The 23,072-nt window shown below is 46.0% G+C and overlaps 1 protein-coding gene across 1 annotated transcript; it reads right to left on the bottom strand.

The window, feature by feature from the left end:
• Positions 1-8,516: 8,516 nt before the first annotated feature.
• Positions 8,517-21,403, bottom strand: LOC118563780 (heat shock 70 kDa protein 12B-like). Its single transcript, XM_036139677.1, has 3 exons — positions 21,192-21,403; positions 20,947-21,118; positions 8,517-8,827 (listed from the first exon to the last, which is right to left on the bottom strand). The coding sequence occupies exons 1-3, from the start codon at positions 21,369-21,371 to the stop codon at positions 8,724-8,726; spliced, it is 456 nt and encodes a 151-aa protein (XP_035995570.1). The 5' UTR covers positions 21,372-21,403; the 3' UTR covers positions 8,517-8,723.
• Between the last annotated feature and the right edge of the window lie 1,669 nt (positions 21,404-23,072).

Below are 23,072 nucleotides of genomic sequence, written 5' to 3'. Positions count from 1 at the left end.
CAATATTGAGTTTTCAATGTCTGGTCCTATATTAAGGGAGCAACAATCTTTTTCCAGAGGAAAGAAGCTGAACCTCACTGTAAAGGGGAGGAAAGTCCTCATTTAAAGCAGAAGTTTATATCTGCTGTACCTGCCTGCTGTATAGAGATGAAACTGATTGTTGGAGCTCTCCAATCAGTCTAGATGACGGTTTCAAAACCTGCTGAAGGGAACTCTCTTTGAAAGTTAGATAACCAAACCAAGACAACAAGGAAAATTATTTTAAAAAAAAGGAATATGGTATATCATCATAGCGACTTTTAAACAAATGTTTTTGTTATTTTGAATAAACTGGGTCTACTGAATGTCAGGGTTCTCTATGTTTTCCGTGCTCTAACTCTGCTCCACAGGTGGTTCTACTTGACTTGGGGGCGTGGCCCACACCTGCGGCTCGTCAGGAGCCATCATCACTGGCTTCTTTACTCACCTGTTTTGACGTCGTGCTCAAGGAACCAGCTCCTCAGAATCCCCGCCTCTCAGATTTTGCTCTGGCATCTCCCCTCATACTCCCTTGGTGGTACCAAGCCAGGCATGAGCCCCCTTCCCTGGATTCACCTGGTTCACCCACAACACTCCGGTTCTTCCATCTGCTCCTCCCATCTGCCGTCTACTGTGGTGTGCTCCGGATCCCTCGCCAGCATTACCATCTGTCTGCCCTCCAGTCACTCAGCCACCTGTTACCATCAACGAGCTACGGTCACAGAGTTCCCTCGTCACTTACTCTCGACTAATAGGTCTTCTCGACTAAATGGTAAGCGGCGCAGCTTCTGGTATTTTCCCCTGGTTCGCTCTCCCGTAACATTATTCCTCCTTCTTTCCGCAGTCGTTCCAGTCTTGACGTTCAGACCTCGCCCGAGCCACACGTAGTGTCTTTTTCGTTGCCTAAACATCTTTAAATTGATCCTGTCTTCCGTCTGAATCTGCATGTGGGCTAAACACTTAAAAACCATCACACTAAATAGATTCAGTTTGGATAAGATGATGAGACAGGGAAAATGCTCAGTTGGTCTAGCTCATTGAGTTTTTTTTTTTAACTTCTAGTGGATTATGAAAACATTAAGGTAGATCCTAGACACATTTTAACTGATGAAAAATTCCCTTGTTTACTGGCTGAAATCCAAGGGGCCATTCTAAGCCAGCATTTCCAAAACTGTTTTTAGCCACGCACCCCCTTCTGTGTCCCAACAGGGTTGATGCACTCCCAATCTTAAAAAAAAAAAAAAAAAGAATTTAACGTTTTTATAGCCATATTAAGGGCAGCATGTTTAATCATGCTTAAATTACCAGAGCACACATAACAAAAAGAAAATTGCAGTTACAATAGCAAAGGTCATGGAAATAAACTTATAACAGAATTTATATTAAATTGTAATAAAGTTACACACAACTTCTACAACAGCATTCTAAGAATTCTCAGGTGCATCGGTGGCTCAGCCTGGAGCCAGAGACAGAGACGCTGAGATCGGTCAAACCTGCACAGACAACCTGAAATGTCTCTGAAGCAGAGACCCTCTAGGTCAGGGGTGTCAAACTAATTTCTATATGGGGCCACTTTGGCATCATGAAGTCATCAAAAGGGCCGGTTGCACGTGCATAGACGATACTTTTCATTTCATAATTTCATTTCAGTTTACATAGAAGTATAAAAAATACACAGTAACATAAAAGTAGCACCCTTAGGCCCAGTTTACACAGTTTATCTGCAAAAAAAGGTCATACTGGGGTGAGCCACACTTTAAATTCAGTAATCTGTATCCCTTTTTTTCCTTCTAGACATTTCTGGGTTGTTTTTAATGTGTTGTGAGAAAACTGACATCTAGTGGTAGGATGCTCTTACTACACAGTAAAAAGCCAAAAAACATTCCCTACAGGAGGCACAGTTTTAGCCACTTTATACACTTTAAAAGGATATATGCCTCTAAGTTATGACACAATATGCCTTTTTTGGCTCTTGAGGGCCGGATAACTTACCTGGAGGGGCCGGATTCGGCCCGCGGGCCTTGAGTTTGACACCTGTGCTCTAGGTAAATTCATGGCCTAAACTCTGATAATCTACCTGTGTGTTCTCACTTTGTTTATTTCATGTACCAGCTTCTAAATCTGAGTCTGACTCACAGTTCACGCTGTTAAATAGAAACACAGAGAAGTTTAATTTGATTTGTGTCTGAGAGAGAGAGAGAGAGAGAGAGATGCATAGAGTAACGACAACAGAGCATCGGCTTCAGTAAAGCTGTTATTAATCCAACGATAAATTTTCTGACCTGCTTAATCATGGGGTCGCGGGGGTTGCTGGTGCCTATCCCCAGCGTTCACTGGGTGAGAGGCGGGGTACACCCTGGACAGGTCGTTGTTATTAATCAGAGAAATAAAAAGGTTATTTCCTGATTGTCTCACAGTGGTTACATTTAGCAGGCAGACACGCCCAGGAGGAGGAGGAGACCAACCAGGAGGAGAAATGCAGCGAGTCACATCAAGACTGCGCTTATTTAGCTGCTCTTTGCTCTCAGACTGCTGGCCGGATCTCTGCTCCTCCATCTTTGGTTACGCTGCTAAGATCCCAGCTTCACGTCACAGTCAGCCACTCCTCATGTCCCGGCTGGAGAACCTTCTGGAAAGGGTCCGACTTCAGGCTCAACACCCCCGACCCCCCCCCCCCCCCCGATCCAGCCCAGCTGATGGAAGCACTGACCTGGAAGAGCCGGGGGTTCAGATTCCCTGGGAGGATGTTGTGCTGATCTTCATGGATCACAAACTGAAAGACTGGCAGCCGCCCGGACCTCCTGCCTGTGGAGGTAAAAACCCAAACATGCGGTCCAGAACCTCCTCTCACCTCCTGAAGCTTTTCTTCTAGACAGCCAAACCTTCCTGAGGTCTGTTAAAGAGGATCAGTCTCTCCTCAGACCTCCTGAAGGTCTTTCAGAGTCGACCATTTTTATAGGAATATATTTTTATGCTTTTGACCTTTGACCCCGTTTACCCACATATGTCCAGCCAGCCGTGCATCTGACCATCCATGCCTCGGTTTTTCCTCTCTGCATCTCTCCTTCCAGCTGCTGAGCTGAACAGAAATAAATCAGGAGCTTTAATCAGGATGTATTTTATGAATGTCCCTTCAGGTCTTCACGTGTCCTAAAATAAACTCTGTTTTCCTCCTTTTTAAAGACGCAGTGACCGAGGACGGCGAGATCCTGGTTTACTTCCCCACAACTTCTCTGGAGGGTTTCAGACCTCCTGAAGAGTGGACGCAGGCCGTGGAAAACACCCACAGAGAGAAGCAGCAGCAGCAGGAGAGGGACGGGTGAGGAAGCTGCTCAGATCCACCTCTTTGATACCAGAGATGTTTCCAGCAGCTTCAGGGTTTGTAAAAGAGATCAAAGCGAGGCTGAAGGACTCATTCTTTGCTCCAAACAGCCTCACAGATGCTAGTTTTCCACCTTGTTGACTTTAGAAGAGGAGATAAAGCAGAGAGGAGCGTTAGGATCCGCCGTCAGTCGTCTTGACCTCTGCTGCTCCACAGCAACACGCTTTCTGGAACAAAGCCTCCAGAGCTGCTGGTTCTCCACAACCTTCACAAAGCTGCTGCTTGGAGATAAAAGAATATCTGCTGCTGAGGATCAGGGGTCCAGAGTGCGGCCCCGGGGACTTTTTAGTTTTAATTAAGGCAAAATTATCACCGACAAATTAAACCTTCATAAAACAGTAAATGTTGGTGCAACACAAAGTATTTATCCTCTGATACCCTGGAGTTCTGCTTTCTCCTTAATTAAATCAGATTTTAATTAATTTATTAAAGTTTGTTAAATATGCATTTTTATAGAAAACGTGACCAAAATCTGGTTCTCACTGCTCAGAATAGATAAATATATTTATTTCTGTCAGTTTCTATCGAGCCCAAAAGGATAATCAAAATCTTATTTCAGGTTTGGATGATTTCTGCATCTCTTTCCTGCAGAAATCTGACTGCTTTTATTTTTTTATGAAAATTTTCCAAGTTTAGTTTGTAGTTGATCAGGTAGGAACAATAAAATGTTCTGGGTTCTCGAGTGCTTCATAAAGTTTGGACCCCCTGCTGATGATGAAACAGAGAAATGACTTTCCTCCAGACTTTAATTATTCTCTTCTTCTGCATTTAAAGTGTAAATATTGACTTGATTAAAGAACCCAGACTCTTTATTTCCTCCCTGTTTCCCCTCAGAGTGACTCAGGCTCCCTGCGCGCCGCCTCCTGCTCCGTCTCCCAGACAGAGGTTGTTCCAGAGCTCGGTGGAGGCCCCCGAGGCCCCGTCTGGACGTCACTCACAGCCCCTCAGCAGAGGAGCTGCTGGCCCACAAGGTCCTGCAGAGCTTGGAGGAAGAACAGGCTGAGAGCAAGAGGTAGAGATCAGTAAAATCTGCTGACTGCACTGCAGAAAGGGAACTAAGAGGAAAGTTTTCTGGAAATGAGGGAATTTGTCCTTGATTTGAGCAGCAAGTTTAAATGATCTGCCAGTGGAATAAGATTTTTGTTCCTAAAAGAGGAACAACTCATCTTCATCGTCTTATTTCAGGTGCAGTTTATCTAATTATCTAATTTTAAATGTCAAAATACTCATTCAATATGCAGATAATCCTATTTAGCTGCTGAAATCAAGGACAAATAAACTAATTTCAAGAACGTTTTAACGACTTTTAGTTCCTTTTAGCAGTGAGTGTCAGTTCCTCTGCAAACGGACCTCAGATCTTTCTGCAGGTTTCACTTCTGATGTTTTTCTGTTTTAATGGAAATGAGGAGAAAATCCTCCAGAGATGAAAGATCTCAGTCAGGAGTTCACAGAAAGACCTTCGTTTTACAGTCATCGTACAAATATAACCTGTAGAAACGCCCCGGACTCCCACAGCACCCCCACAAGATGACCTGTGGGTCTGAGCCGGATCAGAACCACCAGATGACATGTGGGTCTGAGCCGGATCAGAACCACCAGATGACCTGTGGGTCTGATGGATCTGAAGACGCTCTGGTTTCTCCTGCAGCTGGAAGTCGAGCTTTCCACCGTTTTCTGTCTTTAAACAAATCCTCAGAGAGAAAATGAAGATTATCTGAACAGCAGAACCTTCCAGGGAGGTTCTGTTGGGTTAGAAGAGTTTGGATCTTCTCTGTGGCAGACGGAGGTCGGAGCGATCTCTGCATGAAGCTGTTCAGTACAGAGGTCCGTTGGGTCTCATAAACCTCCTCCTGGGGCTTTTATTTGATCAGATTCTCAAAGAAGTGGACTTGTATCCTAAACCAGAACCAAGATGGTTCTGACTTCTCAGAGCTGCATCTGGATCAGGTGAAGGGGACAGGCAGGAATCTGAGATAAAAACCCGTTTAGAGGTTTGAGTTTCTGTCCTGCAGCTGTGATAAAGTTTCCAGAACGGTTCTCCAAGGTTCTGGTACCACGTTAACGCTCCGTCTGTGCAGGAGCTTGGAGCAGCTGAGGCGCTGGCTGGACGGCGACCCGTTGGACCATCTGTCCACTCCGCTCTTCATGCCGTCCTCCACCCTGCTGTCCTCACCGACCACCATGAAGGTTGCTCCTTCAGGCCGGACCCAAGACGCTGCTGCAGCCACGCAGGTCTCCTCTCCTCCTCACCACTCCTTTCTTACCTTCATTTCTTCTTCTTCTGGGCTTATTCTGTTAGTTCTGGTCTTCTTGTCCTCCCAGAGGCCTGAGCTGGATCAGCGTGTGGACGGGCCTACCTGGTCCAAAGCGCCTCCGGTACCGCTGGCTCGGAGGCTGCAGGACCTGGAGCGTCAGATCCTGGCGAGCAGAGAGGAGGAGCTGGCCTGCAGGCTGAAGCTGAGCGGGCTGCTGAGCATCGTGGACGACTGAAGAGGTTCTAGATGGACCGGTTGCTTCTGGGCTCCATCATGGCTTTAGTTTTTATCATCAGCTGAAATAAAATCAGCATTTTTAGGAATATGGGGTTAAATGTTTTGTTTGGGTTTTTTCCTTTTTAGAGTCGTTACAGTCGGGTTTGTTTCTTTTATTGGACTCAGATGTTAAATTAATGTGTTGAAGTCCTTTTATTTTCCATTGGGCTCAGATATTAAAGAGATATTTTCATGTTAAACTTCAGTTTGTCTGTTTATTGGATCCATAAAGAGGTCATGTGACTCGTTTTATCTAAGGGGGTTAAACTGCTGTCACAGGAACAGAAGCAGAGATCATCAGTGTGGTTCTGGGGGGTCCAGTTCTTGAGCTACAGCATCAATGACTGAAGGAATGTCAGGATTTTACTTTCTTTGTCTCCTGTCTCCCTGATTATATCTTTAAAACTTCTTCTCTAATGAGGTTTCAGTGGAAACTGTAAGTTAGAAAACTCCATCAGAGACTTAAGTTCCTTAAAACAGTGGCTTCTTCTCCTGATTTGAGAAAACTGAAGGAACTCGTGCAGCAGAAGTTCCTCCAACCTCAAAATAAAGAACCAAACTGGTCAATGAGTCTAAAAGCCTCCATGAGATTATCAGTCTGAATAAGAATAAATAAAAAACTGAACAGAAGTTTTCTTCTTTTGTGGTTTAAAGAACAACATAGTTGGGCTGAAAAATAATTTTTACTCCTGAGAATAAAAATGTTTTTTTTATGATCTTATGGAAACTAGATTTTTTTTTTTAAAGAAAGAGTGTTATTATTTTATTCCATAGATATTTGTTTTTTATATAAGTTTAAAATCTACCAAATTTATGACCATTTAAAATATTTTATCAGCTAATTAGAACAGAAACAGATTCTTGTAGATCTGAACTGGATTCAGCAGAACTGAACATCTGTAGAAGTTGATAAGATGGATAAAATCCAGACTGACTGGATGCAGCATCTTAGCCATCATCATCATCATCCTCATCATCATCATCATCCAGGAAATATCTGATCCCTGAAACCTCGTTTCCTCTAATTCTCCATCTTCACGGTCTTCCAACAGCACCAATGCATCCAGCGTGCAGCTTTATGCACGACTGTTTAATTGCTGCTCTGGCACATCTGTGAAGGCTCCATTACTGCTGAACGCTACATCCAGGTTCTGGAGCAACATCTGCTGCCATCCAAGCAACGTCTTTTTCAGGGACGTCCTGCTTATTTCAGCCAGACAACGTTGATCCACAGTCTGCTCCTGTTACAACAGCGTGGCTTCGTAGAGAAAGAGTCCAGGTTCTAGACGGTTCTGCAGTCCAGACCCGTCTCCTGTTGACAATGTGTGGCTCATCATGAAGCACAAAATACAACAACAGAGACCCCCGACTGTTGAGACACTGAAGTTGTCCATCAAGCAGGAATGGGAAAGATTTCCTCCTAAAAGCTTCAACAATCAGTGTCCTCAGCTCCCAGAAGCTTATTGGCTGTTAAAAGGAAAAGTGAAGCAACACAGTGGTAAACAGAACCTGTTCAGCTTTTAGGAACGTGTTGCAGGGCTCAGAGGAAAAATATTAGCTAAAAAAAAATAGTTTATCAGTTTGAACATTAAATATCTTTTTTTTTGTAGCATATTCAACATAAGCTGAACAGGAATTGCAAATCATATTTTATTTCTATTAACGTTTTAAACAACGTCCCAATTTCATTGGAACTGGGTTTATATTTTTAATAAATGGACCAGCATCTCTGTTAATAAAGTTATTTATTCTCATCATCAGGTATTTATACTAGAATCCACTGATTTACCACAGAATTAGCTCTGAATTATAGACCACAGTACATCATTCTTCCATCAGCGATGTCCTCCATAAAGATAAATATTTTCTTCTGTAGAACCAAAAATCAGGGATTAAAACTACATGTTGACACATTTTAACATCATTTCCTTTCCTAAAAACTGTTTATGGAAATAAATCACAGCAACATAAACAGAAAATGATTCTCAGTAAAAACAATTCAGTCAAACTGGACCAACTCTGGGTTTCTCCCCAACTCTACGGCTCCTTTCAGGACCGCTTCCTGGGGTCTAAGAGGACACAGGACTTTATACTGATGTCCAAACTGATCAGTGATGAACTGACGGAGCATCTGGCTCTCAGCAAGGCCTCCCACTAACACAATAAACCCAATGTTGGAGTTTCTATTTAATACATCTCTGATACCCTCAGTGATTCCCTGCAGACTGTCATCAAAGAAAGACCTCAGTTTGTCTCTAGTGATTTTGATGACTCCATCCTCCCAGGAAGCTCCTTCCACTGAAGCAAAGAACGTTTCAATGTCTTTCTTTCTCTGAGCTCGTTCTCTCAGAGTATCTGGGCAGCTGATCTGAACATCTTCATCTAAATGTTTGAGACGGATAAATTCAAACATAATTTTCTGAACCTCACTGGGAAAGTTTTGTTCATATTGTATCCATACTCCATGAGAGAAAATCTTTCCGAGGAACTCCTTGAATATTCTGTCCACAGTTCGTCCTCCCAGATAACGTCTATAGTCATTGTTCAGCATCTTCAAGGCTCCTCCTTCCAGGACTTCATGAACAGTGATGTTAATAATTAGATCTTTTGACAAACAGGAAGAGAATAAAACAGAATAAAGGAGAAATCTCAGAAAACAACTTATTTCACATTCAAACTCACATCCAGCAAACATTAATCTAAAAGTTTACATCAATCCTCATTTATCTGGATTCTTAGTGTGAACAAAGATTTTAAAGCTCGTCTGTCAATAAACATTTAAATAACCGTGTTTAACATTTACCTCCACACTCGACAACAAGGTACCGTTTCCTGTCTGGGTTTCTGGTCTCCAGCAGAACTTTGGTTCCTCCTGGTTCTGGACCTCCTGCTGGATCTGTTCAAACACAGAAACCTCACTGAGCTGCAGGATGAAACATGTTCGGTGTTTTCAGCTTCAGGCTCAGCTGGAGGCTTTTAAGCCGGTTTATTTCTCACCATCTCTGTCACCAGAGTCTGTGATGCTGAAAAACTCTGGAGAAGTTTCCAGATCAGTGACTCTGAGTCAAAGCAGCTCCATCAGACCAACCTTAGAAGGTGAACTAATGCAGTAAAAATGGACAGGGAGAGTTTTTCTGTCTGAGTGACACGTCTTTGACAGATATTGGAGGAAAATATGCTGAAGGTGTCATGATTCAGTGTTAGAGGAGGTGATGCTACGTCTGATAATAAAGCCCTGAGGCCTGAGATGAGGCTCCATTTAAAAAATGTAATTTACCAGAAATATTTAATTTTTCTGAAATTATGAGACTCAGGGAGAGATTGGAGTTGATGAAGAATGAAAACTTAAATGTTTGCTGAAATGTAGAAGAATGATACCTGAATTATAACCTCAATAAAAACACAAGAAATGTACAGAATGTAGTACAAATGCATTTTATATTATTTACAGAAATTCTCTCAATATTAAACATCCTAAAAAAGTTGGAAAAAGTTGCAGAAAACTATACATACATACTTAATGTGTTGCCTTTTAATTGCTACAAGCAGTGCTTTGCACTTACCAGGCTGGTGCATAAAAGCAGAGAAAAAGATTAATTAAAATGTGAGTCAAAGTTTGTCTGTTTTATCAAGGGACCAATCCATTCTCCTCCCAGAGCTGAGACACTGTTCCTCTTAGTTTTTTGACCCATTTTTCTTTTGATTTTATGTTAGTGGTTCTGAGACAAATGCTTCATACTAGCCATCAGTTCCAGTAAAATTATGATAGATGAGTTCACAGTAATATCAAACAGTAATAGTAAATATGATCTAAAGAAATTCAAGAACAGGCCAGAAACAAAGTCAAAAACATTGGCCTGTATACAAAGCCTGTAGAGACAAACCTCATAAATCAAACTAAACATAACTAAAATAATCACCAGATGCATCATGGGGGTACTGGTTGATGCAGCAAATAATTCCAAATCCAAATACAGCTCTAAGTAAACATGACTGTTCTTTTAAGCTCTTTAAGGTTTCTCCCCAGGAGAGATGTTTCTGTTCTCTCTCCTCCATCTTTGTCTTTCCTGCATCAAGGGTAAAAACTCAGAGATCCACAACAATTCAGCCACATCCTGAAACGTGTCTCCATCTCCTCCTCAGGTTCAGGTCTTGCTTTTCTAACAGTCCAGGTGGCGTAACGGGTTCACCTTTAATATCAGGAGGTGATCTGGTGTAAGGAGATCTGGATCTTCTGGATCATCAGAGACCTGAGTAATGGATCATTTAAGATGGCTGCAGCCTCACAGAAACAGTCAGCAATGCTTCCTCATCCACAACCTGCTGTTTTAAACTCAGGTGAGTTCACTTCTGACTGAGCCAATCAGGAGCTCCCAGATGCCACCTTGATGTCAGGCTGCAGGTGGATTAAAATGCCACTTTATGCCATCCTGGACCAAAGTTTGGTGGATTTTGTCCTGGTTCAAAGCAGCCAGACTTTCTTTCAGTTCTCTGTTAGCTCCATAAATTGGTGCCATAATCTGACCTGATGGAGGAGACTGGACCACGTCTACAGATGAATCTTCTGATCGCATTAATCCAGGAATCAGCATCAAGAGTAAAAGCCTCTAAATGAGCAGCACGGCTGGTCGGTCTGTAAATATCCTCCATACCTGTTGACTAGACTTCTGCCTCTTTTAGCATCAATGGAGTCAAAATAATCTCCTCCAGCATCTGGAAATGCTGATCTGATTCCTGGAGCAGATCAGCTGCTCCAGAAAGGTGATTGTGAAAGGTGATTGTGAAGAAAGGTGATTGTGAAGTCCCTGCCGGGACTTCACAATCACCTCTCTCGTTTGCTGGTAAGAGCCCTCCTGTGTTTTGTTTAGCCTGACCTGTTCTTTGGTTTTTGAGTCTGCCTTGCCGTGTGATGTCTGAATATTCATCAGCCTGGATCCAGTTTGTTTGCCTGTTTTTCCCTCACCATTCCTTCAATAAACTCCACAAAAGGATTACGACAGCGTCTGGTTGAACACTGGGTTCATCTCTACACCAAACATTACAGTAAGTCCCGGCCACAACATGGTGAACCTGTCGCCAAGACGCTTACTCCGATCAGGAGCTGCTATGCTGCGCGAGCCCGATAATCCTGCTAGCAAGCCGGTGCTCGCTGCTCACTCACCTCAAGCCTCCCGTCTGTCCTCCTCGGAGCGTGCCCGTCCAGACTTAGATTTTTTTCTTGAGGTTCACGCAGATGTGGTGCGGGAGATCCGTCCGGACCTTTTTCCAGAACCGATGCAGCTTCCCTCTTCTTACGAGGAGCCGCCGAGACCGCCATCTGCTACAGCGGTCGCATCTGGTCAGGAAGCATCTACCCTCCAGCAAGGTCCGCCGGCTCGCCGCCGAAGAAAGAAGCGCTCGCCCGCTAGTCATCCGTGCACTATAGGCAGGCAGCCGCCTGATAAGCCAGTCCGGCCTCACCCGACTGGCGATTCCCAGCCTCGTTCCACTTCCGGTCTAGCGGACGGGGTTTCCTCGCCTCCCAGAGCCAAGAGGCCCACAGCTCCCCCCGCTGGTGACCGTGACTCTGAGTATTCAACACTGGAGAATAAAATCAGAACTTTTGTGGGAGAATTACTTAACTATTAACCTTATAAAAAGAAAGAAAGACTCAGAGAAAATGGCGTTCCTTTGTCTTAACAACGAGAATTCGTCTTTATTATGCCTAGAAACGTACAAACGGGTTTCCGGAGCGAATTCTGACATTCAAATACAATGGTCGTCATTTTAAAGGAACATAATGTGTGTGCGTTAAACACAAGTGTCTGTGTGTCTCCATTGGTGTGTGTGTGTTTATCACGAAAAGTACAACAACAGAGCGATTAGTTCCACTACTTGACATATCTTGGAACAGTCCTAGTAAATAACGACTCCAGATGGTTTCCTCCTGCTCCCATCGGCGAGAGCCAGGGAAAAAAGGTCAAAATGACCCTAACTCCCATACTTTTGCCCCCATAATCAGGCGTCTTAGGGAGGCTCTTTTTCTCCAGTACTCAGAGGAGTTGGAGAGAAAATTAAAAGAGGTGGAGGGGCATTACAGGTCAGCACTCAAGGCTTTCTACAGCCGTCCTAAGTCTGTCCCCGAGGGTCTGGCCGACGCCTCGGCTCCTGAGTCTGTCCCCGAGGGTCTGGCCGATGCCTCGGCTCCTGAGTCTGTCCCCGAGGGTCTGGCCGACGCCTCGGCTCCTGAGTCTGTCCCCGAGGGTCTGGCCGACGCCCAACGAGGGGGTCCGGGAGGACCCGCCTCCGCCCAAGTCACGAGAGGGGGTCCGGGAGGACCCGCCTCCGCCCAAGTCCGGTGAGAGGGGTCAGGAGGTCCTGCCTCCACCAACACGTGACGTGGGAACCCAGAGGGGTCCGTCACCGACGTGCGACGTGAGAACCCAGAGGGGTCCGTTGCTGACATGCGACGTGGGAACCCAGAGGGGTCCGTCGCCGACATGCGACGTGGGAACCCAGGGGGGTCCGTCGCCGACAGGTGACGTGGGAACCCAGAGGGGTCCGTCGCTGACCAGTGAGGCGGGAACCCAGGGGGATCCTTCGTTCTTCGGGCACCCTGGGCCTCCGAAGAAGATGCAGCAACTGCGGTCTCCTGGAGACTTTGAGCCTCTCGGAGTTGTGTGCAAGTCTAGACCCCTTATTGCCCTCGTGGACAGCCAACTTTGGGAAAGACTTTATTGGATGACACTTTCTGAGACCCTCCAGAAGCTGGTCCTAAGACTGCTGGTTGCGAAGGGTCTGACGTTGCTTCCTGACGCCTGTGGCCCAGGGCCTCCTGAAGCCTGTAGCCCGGGGCCTCCTGAAGCCTGTAGCCCGGGGCCTCCTGAAGCCTGTAGCCCGGGGCCTCCTGAAGCCTGTAGCCCGGGGCCTCCTGAAGCCTGTAGCCTGGGGCCTCCTGATGCCTGTAGCCCGGGGCCTCCTGATGCCTGTAGCCCGGGGCCTCCTGATGCCTGTAGCCAGGCCCCCACCTTAGCAGCCTGTAGCCAGGCTCCCACCTTAGCAGCCTGTAGCCAGGTTTCCCCTTCAGTCGCCTGTAGCCAGGTTTCCCCTTCAGCCGCCTGTAGCCAGGTTTCCCCTTCAGTCGCCTGTAGCCAGGTTTCCCCTTCAGTCGCCTGTAGCCAGGCTCTCCCTTCAGCCCCCTGTAGCCAGGCTCCTGTAGTCGCCTGTAGCCAGGCTCCTGCTGTAGTCGCCTGTAGCCAGGCTCCTTCTTTAGTCGCCTGTAGCCAGGCTCCTTCTTTAGTCGACTGTAGCCAGGCTCCTTCTTTAGTCGCCTGTAGCCAGGCTCATTCTTTAGTCGCCTGTAGCCAGGCTCATTCTTTAGTCGCCTGTAGCCAGGCTCTTTCCTCCGTCGCCTGTAGCCAGGCTCTTTCCTCCGTCGCCTGTAGCCAGGCTCCCGCACCTGCGCGAGCCCGATAATCCTGCTAGCAAGCCGGTGCTCGCTGCTCACTCACCTCAAGCCTCCCGTCTGTCCTCCTCGGAGCGTGCCCGTCCAGACTTAGATTTTTTTCTTGAGGTTCACGCAGATGTGGTGCGGGAGATCCGTCCGGACCTTTTTCCAGAACCGATGCAGCTTCCCTCTTCTTACGAGGAGCCGCCGAGACCGCCATCTGCTACAGCGGTCGCATCTGGTCAGGAAGCATCTACCCTCCAGCAAGGTCCGCCGGCTCGCCGCCGAAGAAAGAAGCGCTCGCCCGCTAGTCATCCGTCCACTATAGGCAGGCAGCCGCCTGATAAGCCAGTCCGGCCTCACCCGACTGGCGATTCCCAGCCTCGTTCCACTTCCGGTCTAGCGGACGGGGTTTCCTCGCCTCCCAGAGCCAAGAGGCCCACAGCTCCCCCCGCTGGTGACCGTGACTCTGAGTATTCAACACTGGAGAATAAAATCAGAACTTTTGCCCCCATAATCAGGCGTCTTAGGGAGGCTCTTTTTCTCCAGTACTCAGAGGAGTTGGAGAGGAAATTAAAAGAGGTGGAGGGGCATTACAGGTCAGCACTCAAGGCTTTCTACAGCCGTCCTAAGTCTGTCCCCGAGGGTCTGGCCGACGCCTCGGCTCCTGAGTCTGTCCCCGAGGGTCTGGCCGATGCCTCGGCTCCTGAGTCTGTCCCCGAGGGTCTGGCCGACGCCTCGGCTCCTGAGTCTGTCCCCGAGGGTCTGGCCGACGCCCAACGAGGGGGTCCGGGAGGACCCGCCTCCGCCCAAGTCACGAGAGGGGGTCCGGGAGGACCCGCCTCCGCCCAAGTCCGGTGAGAGGGGTCAGGAGGTCCTGCCTCCACCAACACGTGACGTGGGAACCCAGAGGGGTCCGTCACCGACGTGCGACGTGAGAACCCAGAGGGGTCCGTTGCTGACATGCGACGTGGGAACCCAGAGGGGTCCGTCGCCGACATGCGACGTGGGAACCCAGGGGGGTCCGTCGCCGACAGGTGACGTGGGAACCCAGAGGGGTCCGTCGCTGACCAGTGAGGCGGGAACCCAGGGGGATCCTTCGTTCTTCGGGCACCCTGGGCCTCCGAAGAAGATGCAGCAACTGCGGTCTCCTGGAGACTTTGAGCCTCTCGGAGTTGTGTGCAAGTCTAGACCCCTTATTGCCCTCGTGGACAGCCAACTTTGGGAAAGACTTTATTGGATGACACTTTCTGAGACCCTCCAGAAGCTGGTCCTAAGACTGCTGGTTGCGAAGGGTCTGACGTTGCTTCCTGACGCCTGTGGCCCAGGGCCTCCTGAAGCCTGTAGCCCGGGGCCTCCTGAAGCCTGTAGCCCGGGGCCTCCTGAAGCCTGTAGCCCGGGGCCTCCTGAAGCCTGTAGCCCGGGGCCTCCTGAAGCCTGTAGCCCGGGGCCTCCTGATGCCTGTAGCCCGGGGCCTCCTGATGCCTGTAGCCCGGGGCCTCCTGATGCCTGTAGCCCGGGGCCTCCTGATGCCTGTAGCCAGGCCCCCACCTTAGCAGCCTGTAGCCAGGCTCCCACCTTAGCAGCCTGTTGCCAGGTTTCCCCTTCAGTCGCCTGTAGCCAGGTTTCCCCTTCAGCCGCCTGTAGCCAGGTTTCCCCTTCAGTCGCCTGTAGCCAGGTTTCCCCTTCAGTCGCCTGTAGCCAGGCTCTCCCTTCAGCCCCCTGTAGCCAGGCTCCTTCTGTAGTCGCCTGTAGCCAGGCTCCTGCTGTAGTCGCCTGTAGCCAGGCTCCTTCTTTAGTCGCCTGTAGCCAGGCTCCTTCTTTAGTCGACTGTAGCCAGGCTCCTTCTTTAGTCGCCTGTAGCCAGGCTCATTCTTTAGTCGCCTGTAGCCAGGCTCATTCTTTAGTCGCCTGTAGCCAGGCTCATTCTTTAGTCGCCTGTAGCCAGGCTCTTTCCTCCGTCGCCTGTAGCCAGGCTCCCGCACCAGTCGCCTGTAGCCAGGCTCCCGCGTCAGTCGCCTGTAGCCAGGCTCCCGCACCTGTAGCCAGGCTCCCGCACCTGTAGCCAGTAACCGGGCGCCGCCGCCCTTAGCCTGTAATCCGGCGGCAGGCTCTGTTTTCTCCCTCTCCAGGCCCCGCCGCCGGCCTCCGAGGTTCCTGCTCCACCGACGGTCTCCTGTCGCCCTGATCCGCAGACGGCCTCCTGGACGTCCGCCGGAGAACCTGTCACGCCGGGGCCGTCCGCCGGAGAACCTGTCACGCCGGGGATGTCCGCCGGAGAACCTGTCACGCCGGGGATGTCCGCCGGAGAACCTGTCATGCCGGGGCCGTCCTCCTGGACGCCTGCCCGAACGTCTGTCACGCCGGGGTCGTCCTCTTGGACGCCCGCCGGAACGTCTGTCACGCCGGGGTCGTCTTCCGGGACGTCCACCAGACTTTTGTCTTTTGACTTTTGACTTTTTGTTTGGAACATGTCTGTTGGTTTTAGTCCGCCCTGTCTGGGTTGTTTTTTGTTTGGACTTTCGTTTTGGACTTTATTAAATATGTTCTGTATCAGACCCTGGCCCTCCTTCCAAGAACCCCCTCCTCCCGCCCAGGCTGATTTATTTTTTTCTTTTTTGTTCTGTTCGTATACGTTGGAAGGCGTCTGGAATCCGCCCTTGAGGGGGGGGGGGGGGCTCTGTAATATTCCGATTATAGTTCTGGTTTATGTTTTTGTTTTTCTCCTGTCTTTGATTATTTTGCTGTTTTGATTTTTGTCTGGATCCTTGTTTTGTTGGTGTTATGTTTTGGTTTACCGTGTTATCACTTTTAGTCTTAGCCTGTTCTTCTGTCTTTAGTTTGTTCTGCTTAGGTTTATTTTTATTCTTAGATTTGTCCTGTTTGCTCCCTCAATTATTTCCACCTGGTTTTGGTTAGTTAGTCCCTCCCTGCTATTGTGTCTGCCCGCCTATTTAAACCCCTCTTAGTTTTCTGTTTGTTGCCGGGACTTCACAATCACCTCTCTCGTTTGCTGGTAAGAGCCCTCCTGTGTTTTGTTTAGCCTGACCTGTTCTTTGGTTTTTGAGTCTGCCTTGCCGTGTGATGTCTGAATATCAGCCTGGATCCAGTTTGTTTGCCTGTTTTTCCCTCACCATTCCTTCAATAAACTCCACAAAAGGATTACGACAGCGTCTGGTTGAACTCTGGGTTCATCTCTACACCAAACATTACAAAAATATCTTAGTCAAGCATTTTGTAATCACTGTATTTCCCATATGAGTTACATATTCCTTAGATGTTGAATGCTAGTACTGTTAGAATCTTGGTTTTGCATTGCATGATAATCTGGTTTTTATTCTGTTTGATCTGAGTGTAGTGCTTTCACAGGTTATATTAATTTCTAAAAAGACATCTTGTTAATCTAGGTTAGGACTCTTAAAGTCGTATTTAGATGATATAACAGTTTCTGTTAGTTGCAAAGTTCCCTTAGCCTTGCACCTCTCTGATAAAGGTGCTTACGTTTCTTAATTCTAGTAGGTTTGGGATCTAGATAGGTTTAGTAGCTTATTAGCTTATACTTGGGTTATTTTACATTAAAGGGGTAAATTTGAACTTAATTTGATTTCATAAGTCGCCAACAGAGGGGATAGTGGGTTACAATATTGCATCTTACCATTTACACTTTGTTTAAGGGTTTCAAGACATGGACTTAGTTTAGCCTAGTTTTTGGTTTGATCTATTTATGATCAAAACAGAGGGAAATTGTTAAGAAAATATCTTAGTCAAGCAGAGTGGTGTCTGCCTCTCCCTGCTCCAGCGTAAGATAAACATGGAGTTTTATTGCCCACGGGGGGGGGGAGTGGTCAGAAAGAGAAGGGGTCAGTCATCCTCCCCCTGAGCGAGCAGGAGGAGTTATAAAGTTGATAAAAAGAAATGTCTTGGTAAAACTTACTTCAGACAGACTTCGACCACGCGGTGAAATCATCTTGATTGGTAATGTAAACTCTGTCTCCATATTTCATTTCTATGAATTAAATACGCATATTAAACAGTTCTACCTCTTGATTAATGTTTTCTCACTTGCGGCCAAATCTGGAACCGGGATAAGATGGGTTTTCAATAGACATGTAACAGCAGGCTGGTAAACCCAATCTTTAACATGGTGCCGTGACCCGGATTTTGGCAGTAAGCAGAGGAACTGGACACGAAATTTGGACACGAAAAGAAGACTTTTCTGCAGCACCACAGGTCGACCGAAAAAAGTAAGGAGATTTTTTCTCCATTGGCAAAATGTTAGATGTGTAGGCTAAATTAAGAGGTGCTGTGGTTTAAGATACTCTCTTCTGAAACTCTCAGAGGCTGAACAGTACAACTAGGTTTGAATGGAATTTATGTTGAAACCGAGAAATTATTGAATGGGATTTATGTGTATGTCCATGTCAGAAAAACGTAAAATAAGATAGAAATTTAAAGAAAATAAAAGCCAAGAAGCCGTAAGTGGTAAGGCTGTTGAAAAATACAATAAAACAAAATAAAAAAGATATAACATAAAGGCAAAAAACATGTCCGGGGATTGGCCACACGGAAACCAGACTGTCAAACGGGTGATATTAGGGCTGAGGGGACTGTGCTACCTCTTGAGAAATAGGACACTCATAAAGAAGCAGGGGATAGGAACTGCCGAGAATACATAACATCTAAAAGTTGAGAGTAAGAACAGTTAAGATCCTGAATGGGGAAGCTGTTATAGAAGAATAAGAGATTTTAAAAGGGGGCCCAGGGGGACAATTGGATTGTTCCCTAGCTCCAGAATGGGATTCTGAAGCACAACAGTTAGACTAAGGAGGTATTAAAAAAGGAAGGGTTGCAGAAAAGGACCGGACCCTCCGTGATGCGCTTGCTGTGTCTAAATATTAATGTCTTGTGCAACATTTTGAATGTCTCGGTTGTGAATGGGATCCATGCTGTGTGAGTGTGCTAAAACAAAAACTGGTGGGGCATGTGGATCTGCAAAGTGTGGGTGTCTCTGTGTGTATCTCTGCTTAGGTGTGTGTGTGTGTCAATTTCCCCACGTGTGTGGGCCCCAAGATAAGAGAAGTGCTGTGGAGCAGTGTGTCTGGTTAAGTAAAAATATGGGTAAAAAACTAAGGGTAATTTGGAAATCATTGGAAAAAAGGTTGATGCATTAATGATGTTTGTTGAAGTGCAGGTGGAGTTTCAATGCAGAAAAGCGATTTGAGGTATTGGCTGCAAGCTGATTGGGTGAGTTGCATTGGGAAGCGCACGGCCGGCTGCATCTTGGTGAGTTTTGGAGGAAATTTTTATTTTAAACTGTAGCCTAAAAGTTAGAAAGAGGTTAGAAGTTCGGGAAAGTTGTTGAAAATTTGGGAGAACATTAAACATCTGTTTGAGGCATTATAAATTGGGAAAAAACAAAAAAGGGAAGATGCCTTCTGTAAGAGTGTAATTCTTACTAGCGTTATCTATTGCAAAATAGCATTTTAAAATGCCTAATGAATGTATACACTTTCAGACATAAAATATAATTTGCGATTAAAATGTGATTAAAAGGTTTTCATTGTTTGATAGCCCTAGTTATAATAAATAAATAAGTAGATATAATCCGAAAGGAATTTTGTACTTGTTCACTTGGGGATGTGCAACTTCTGGTGAATAAACTCCCCAGCATCAGTGCTGGTGGTTGATCATGGTTGGTTGAATTACAAAGTTTACCCAAAGGCTTACAACTGGCTCTCTGTAATTTTAGAGCCATTTTAAGACTTTCTGTGTCTGCGTCTGTAATAGCTGTCATCGAAAATGTAGCTTAATCGTCCCACATGCCTGATGAAACTTTATTGTCTTCAGTAATTTCTTCCTTTGAAGTTGCAATTACACAGCACTTTTCATTATCCACATCAGTAGAGCTTCCTGAATTCGCCTGGGACCTGCAGCAGCGTCCTAAAGATTACATAACTCAAGCTGCAGAGAAATGGATCAAACACACAGGTGTGGATCCTAAAACAAATTGCTCCAATCTGGGTGAATTATTTAGAGGGGCAGTTTTGGATGGGGTTCCTTCTTTAGTGTCTCTACTTATGACACAAAATCCTGATATGCCTGGGTGTTCGTATGCTCGCTGGGAAACCCGTTTGATAGACTATTTGCATGTGGCTCAAAGGGAGGACAGAAAGTCAAAGCGAGACTTAGAGGTCAGTTTATGATCAGGGATTGGTCCATGAAGGAACAAAGCAAAATGCAGAGCAATGATCACAGATCTGTCAGAGCACCTTCCATTTCCAGATCAGAGACTACAAAGAGAGAAGCAACCAGGAAGGTTTGTTACAGATTTACTGAAAAGTGACACAGCAGATAGATGTTGATTTAGGGAAGCAGAATGCAGAGGGTGTCAGAGGAAAGGACACGATGGAAAAGCTTGTTGTTCCCGACCAGAGAGGCAACAAGACAAGCCAGCAGAAAAGGGCTGAGGGGCAGGCCTCCTGCTGCCTCTCCTGCTAGGACTCCTGCAGGACTGCTGGACAGACGCCTGATTGACTGACAGACTGGTAGAAAACCACAGAACCACCACCAGCATCAATGGTCTTCTCTAAGCTCACGTATTTATACCCCAAACGCCCCGTGGCCAGAACCAGAACATCAATATATATATAAACTGAAGACATTGAACAAATATAAATAACTTTAATAAAGATAAATACTAATGACTGAGCTAAAATGGCCTCCATAGGAGAGTTTAAGGCCAGAACCACTGCTGGCCCAAAAGAACACAAAGACCCGTCCACAAAAAGTCTGATTGATCCCCAAGATTTCTGGGAAAGTCTTTGATGGTTCAAGAGAAACTCAAGCTAAGCAGCAAGTCTGACTCTGTTTAATAAAGGAGTGGCCTAATCAAAGTCTGGACTAAAATCAGTTTAAGATGCTGTGAAATAACCTCGGAGATCGACTCCTGCTGGAAAATCCTCTAATGTAGCTGAATTAAAAATATTCTGCAAACAAAAGTGGAACAAAATTTTTCCTCAGAGATTTAAAGATTTATTCCTGAAACTAAAAAAGGTTTTTGAGTCGAGATTATTTTTAGATTTAGGAGGAAATGAACTTTTTTTCACATAGATTGGTTTGGATATGTAATGTAACAATGTAATATCATCTTTTTGTCATTTAAACATACATTACAACGAAATTTGTTCTCTGCTTTTAACCCATCACCCTTGGGGAGCAGTGGGCTGCCATGTGCGGCGCCCGGGGAGCAATCTGGGGTTAAGGGTCTTGCTCAGGGACCCAGGGTGCCGGCACAGGGAATCGAACCTGGTACTTGCATCCTTCTCTGAGTGCAAGCACGCTGCTCTAACCACTAGGCCAACACTCCCCCTTTATATTATTTATCAATATGTTATTTGTAATTATTCAGTTTATCTTAGATTATAAATTGATTGATACTCTGAAACTTTCATAACAAAAATGTAACAAAAACTTAAATATTAACAGAAGTTATCAGCATCAACAGGATCAAACAGATAATTAATAATTCAGACCAACGCTTGTTTTATGGTGGATGTTTGAATGACAGACTTTATAGATCCAGACAGTACCGTTACAGCTGGTAACAGCGCCTGCTGGTTCTGGAGGTTGATCCTGGGAGGTTCTGCTGTGGTTCTGTGTGATGAAGCCATCAGGTGGAGGCTTCAAACACCAGGCCAAAGCTGCTGCTGATTCCAGAACAAACACCAGTTTGTCTTTAGTGTCTTCTCCTGCAAGACCTGCCTGGAGGAGAAATAAAAAGTCTGATTCTGCTGAACATTTCAGAGCTGCTGGACTCTTAAAATCATGATGTTACCAGAACAGCAGCTTCTGTCATGATCCGTTTAGTAACATCCTTCAGGCTGTCAGGAACAGTCAGCACCCAGGTGAAGTCAGAGGCTGAGATCTCTCCTCCTGCTGGATGGTGTTTGATGGTTTTCAGAGCATCGTCCTTCAGGAACCTCAGAACATCTGTGAAAACCTCCAGGCGCATCATTTTCTTGTTGTTTGCTGCTGTGATTTCCTGTGACCAGTAGTTCTGTGAATATATTTAGTTTGTTAGTTTGTATCCATGAACAGGTCAGATTACTGGTGGTAAACTACTGCAGTCTTAAAGCCGGTCCAAACAGAAACTGTTATTTTGTTCCTTCAGGTTTTTCTGCCTGAATAACAGATTTAAAGAAGAACAAACAGATTTTACTGGTTTGAAAAACTGATCAGAGCTGGATTCTCTGTTTTTATCTTTGATTTAAAACACAAAACTAATGTGTTGTAGATGGCTTTATAGTTAAATTTTAAGTCACATTTATCTATTAATCACATTTATAAAAGAAGTCTCTGCTTTTCCGCAATGTTGTAAACAGGATAAAATAAACACAACAGCAAAGAAGTGGGTCTTCAGCAGAGATTGTAAATTTTCCAGGTCTGAGCTCCTCTGATATGGAGAGAAGATAGTTCCATAATTTAGATGCAGTGACCAAGAATAACACAAAATGTTAAAGGTTATTTAAACACTGGTTCCTAGTTCATTAATGTGTCTGTTTAGATACCAGACAAAGTCCTGATTTAATAAAATCAATTATAAAACTAAGATTCAATTTAGAGGTTTCCTTCTGTTGAGCAAATGGAGGCAACCAGCTTCTTCATGCCTGAAATAACCAGACAGGAAACATGAAAAATAATAAAATACAGAAGCAGTGACCAAACATTCAGACCTCCTCCTGGTTGTCATGTAGAGGCTGGGACTTCCAGCAGCAGATGGGATGTTGACCTCAATCCTCTGACCAGGACATCATGTTGACATAAATCTCTGAGTTATTCTGCTTCTTGAAAACATTTGTTGCCTTATTTCCCAGCAGTGACCAAAGGACAAAGTGAATCTGCTTTATCCCTTTAACAATCCTGGGAAACCTGGAAAGACCTTCACCAGACCACGACCTTTGACCTTTGAAAGTAGCCCCAGTAAAAGTGAAACTACCTGGTAAATTAGTATCGACAGGTGAGCAACAGAAAAGGAGCTGTAGTCAGTTAGATGGCAGAGATGTGAAGGAAACGTGGAGGATTGGTCATTTCTGACCTGATCTGGAGAGTTTATCAGCAGCCAGACCTTAATAGCTGCTCAGGTTCTCCAGGATGCTTCAATGAGGAAATTATATTCCTCCACAAAGTTGTTACTGATGCCTGAGCTTTGCTCTTGGAGTTGTTCTCTAAACCAAACTGAAATTAAATCAGACTGATGAATAGAAATCCTCCCTGAGTTATTAAAGTTACTTTGTTTTAGTTCTCATGTCCATGAACATGAGGTCAGTCAGCAGAGGTGAAACATCAACAACAATGTCATGTTTGCTTTTAGATGTTTGGCCCACATGCAGAATACACTCGGTGAGACAGATTAGATTTCACGGGTTTTATTCTCAAGGAACAACAGGGAGGACGAGAGCTAATCTGCCACAGCTGACGCTGGGGCACACGAACGGGGACCAGGGAACCGGAACACACTACGGAGGAGAACGGTTAGTCCAGGGAATCTTCTAGGAGCGTAAGCTTACCACGATGCGCTGGGAACCTGACCGGGGAGGGGGCAGTGCGGTCTCAGCCTAGCACACGGTGGAGGAGACGGGTGTCCGTGGGAAGCTGGGGCAGGAGTGGGTCCGAGCAGCACCGGGGGAATCCAAGGGATCAGAACAGCGGGAGGAAC

Source organism: Fundulus heteroclitus, chromosome 7 (genome assembly GCF_011125445.2).
Source record: "Fundulus heteroclitus isolate FHET01 chromosome 7, MU-UCD_Fhet_4.1, whole genome shotgun sequence".
NCBI lineage: Eukaryota > Metazoa > Chordata > Actinopteri > Cyprinodontiformes > Fundulidae > Fundulus > Fundulus heteroclitus.
This window is presented reverse-complemented; position numbering and strand designations above follow the sequence as displayed.

Excerpts from the sequence above, each read along its gene's own strand:
- LOC118563780 (XM_036139677.1), bottom strand. The coding sequence starts at position 21,371 with ATGATGCGCCTGGAGGTTTTCACAGATGTTCTGAGGTTCCTGAAGGAC. Across the intron at positions 21,119-21,191 it reads TGACAGAAGCTGCTGTTCTG|GCAGGTCTTGCAGGAGAAGA; the intron begins GTAACATCATGA and ends TTTCTCCTCCAG. Across the intron at positions 8,828-20,946 it reads CGCTGTTACCAGCTGTAACG|ATCCAGCAGGAGGTCCAGAA; the intron begins GTACTGTCTGGA and ends GTGTTTGAACAG.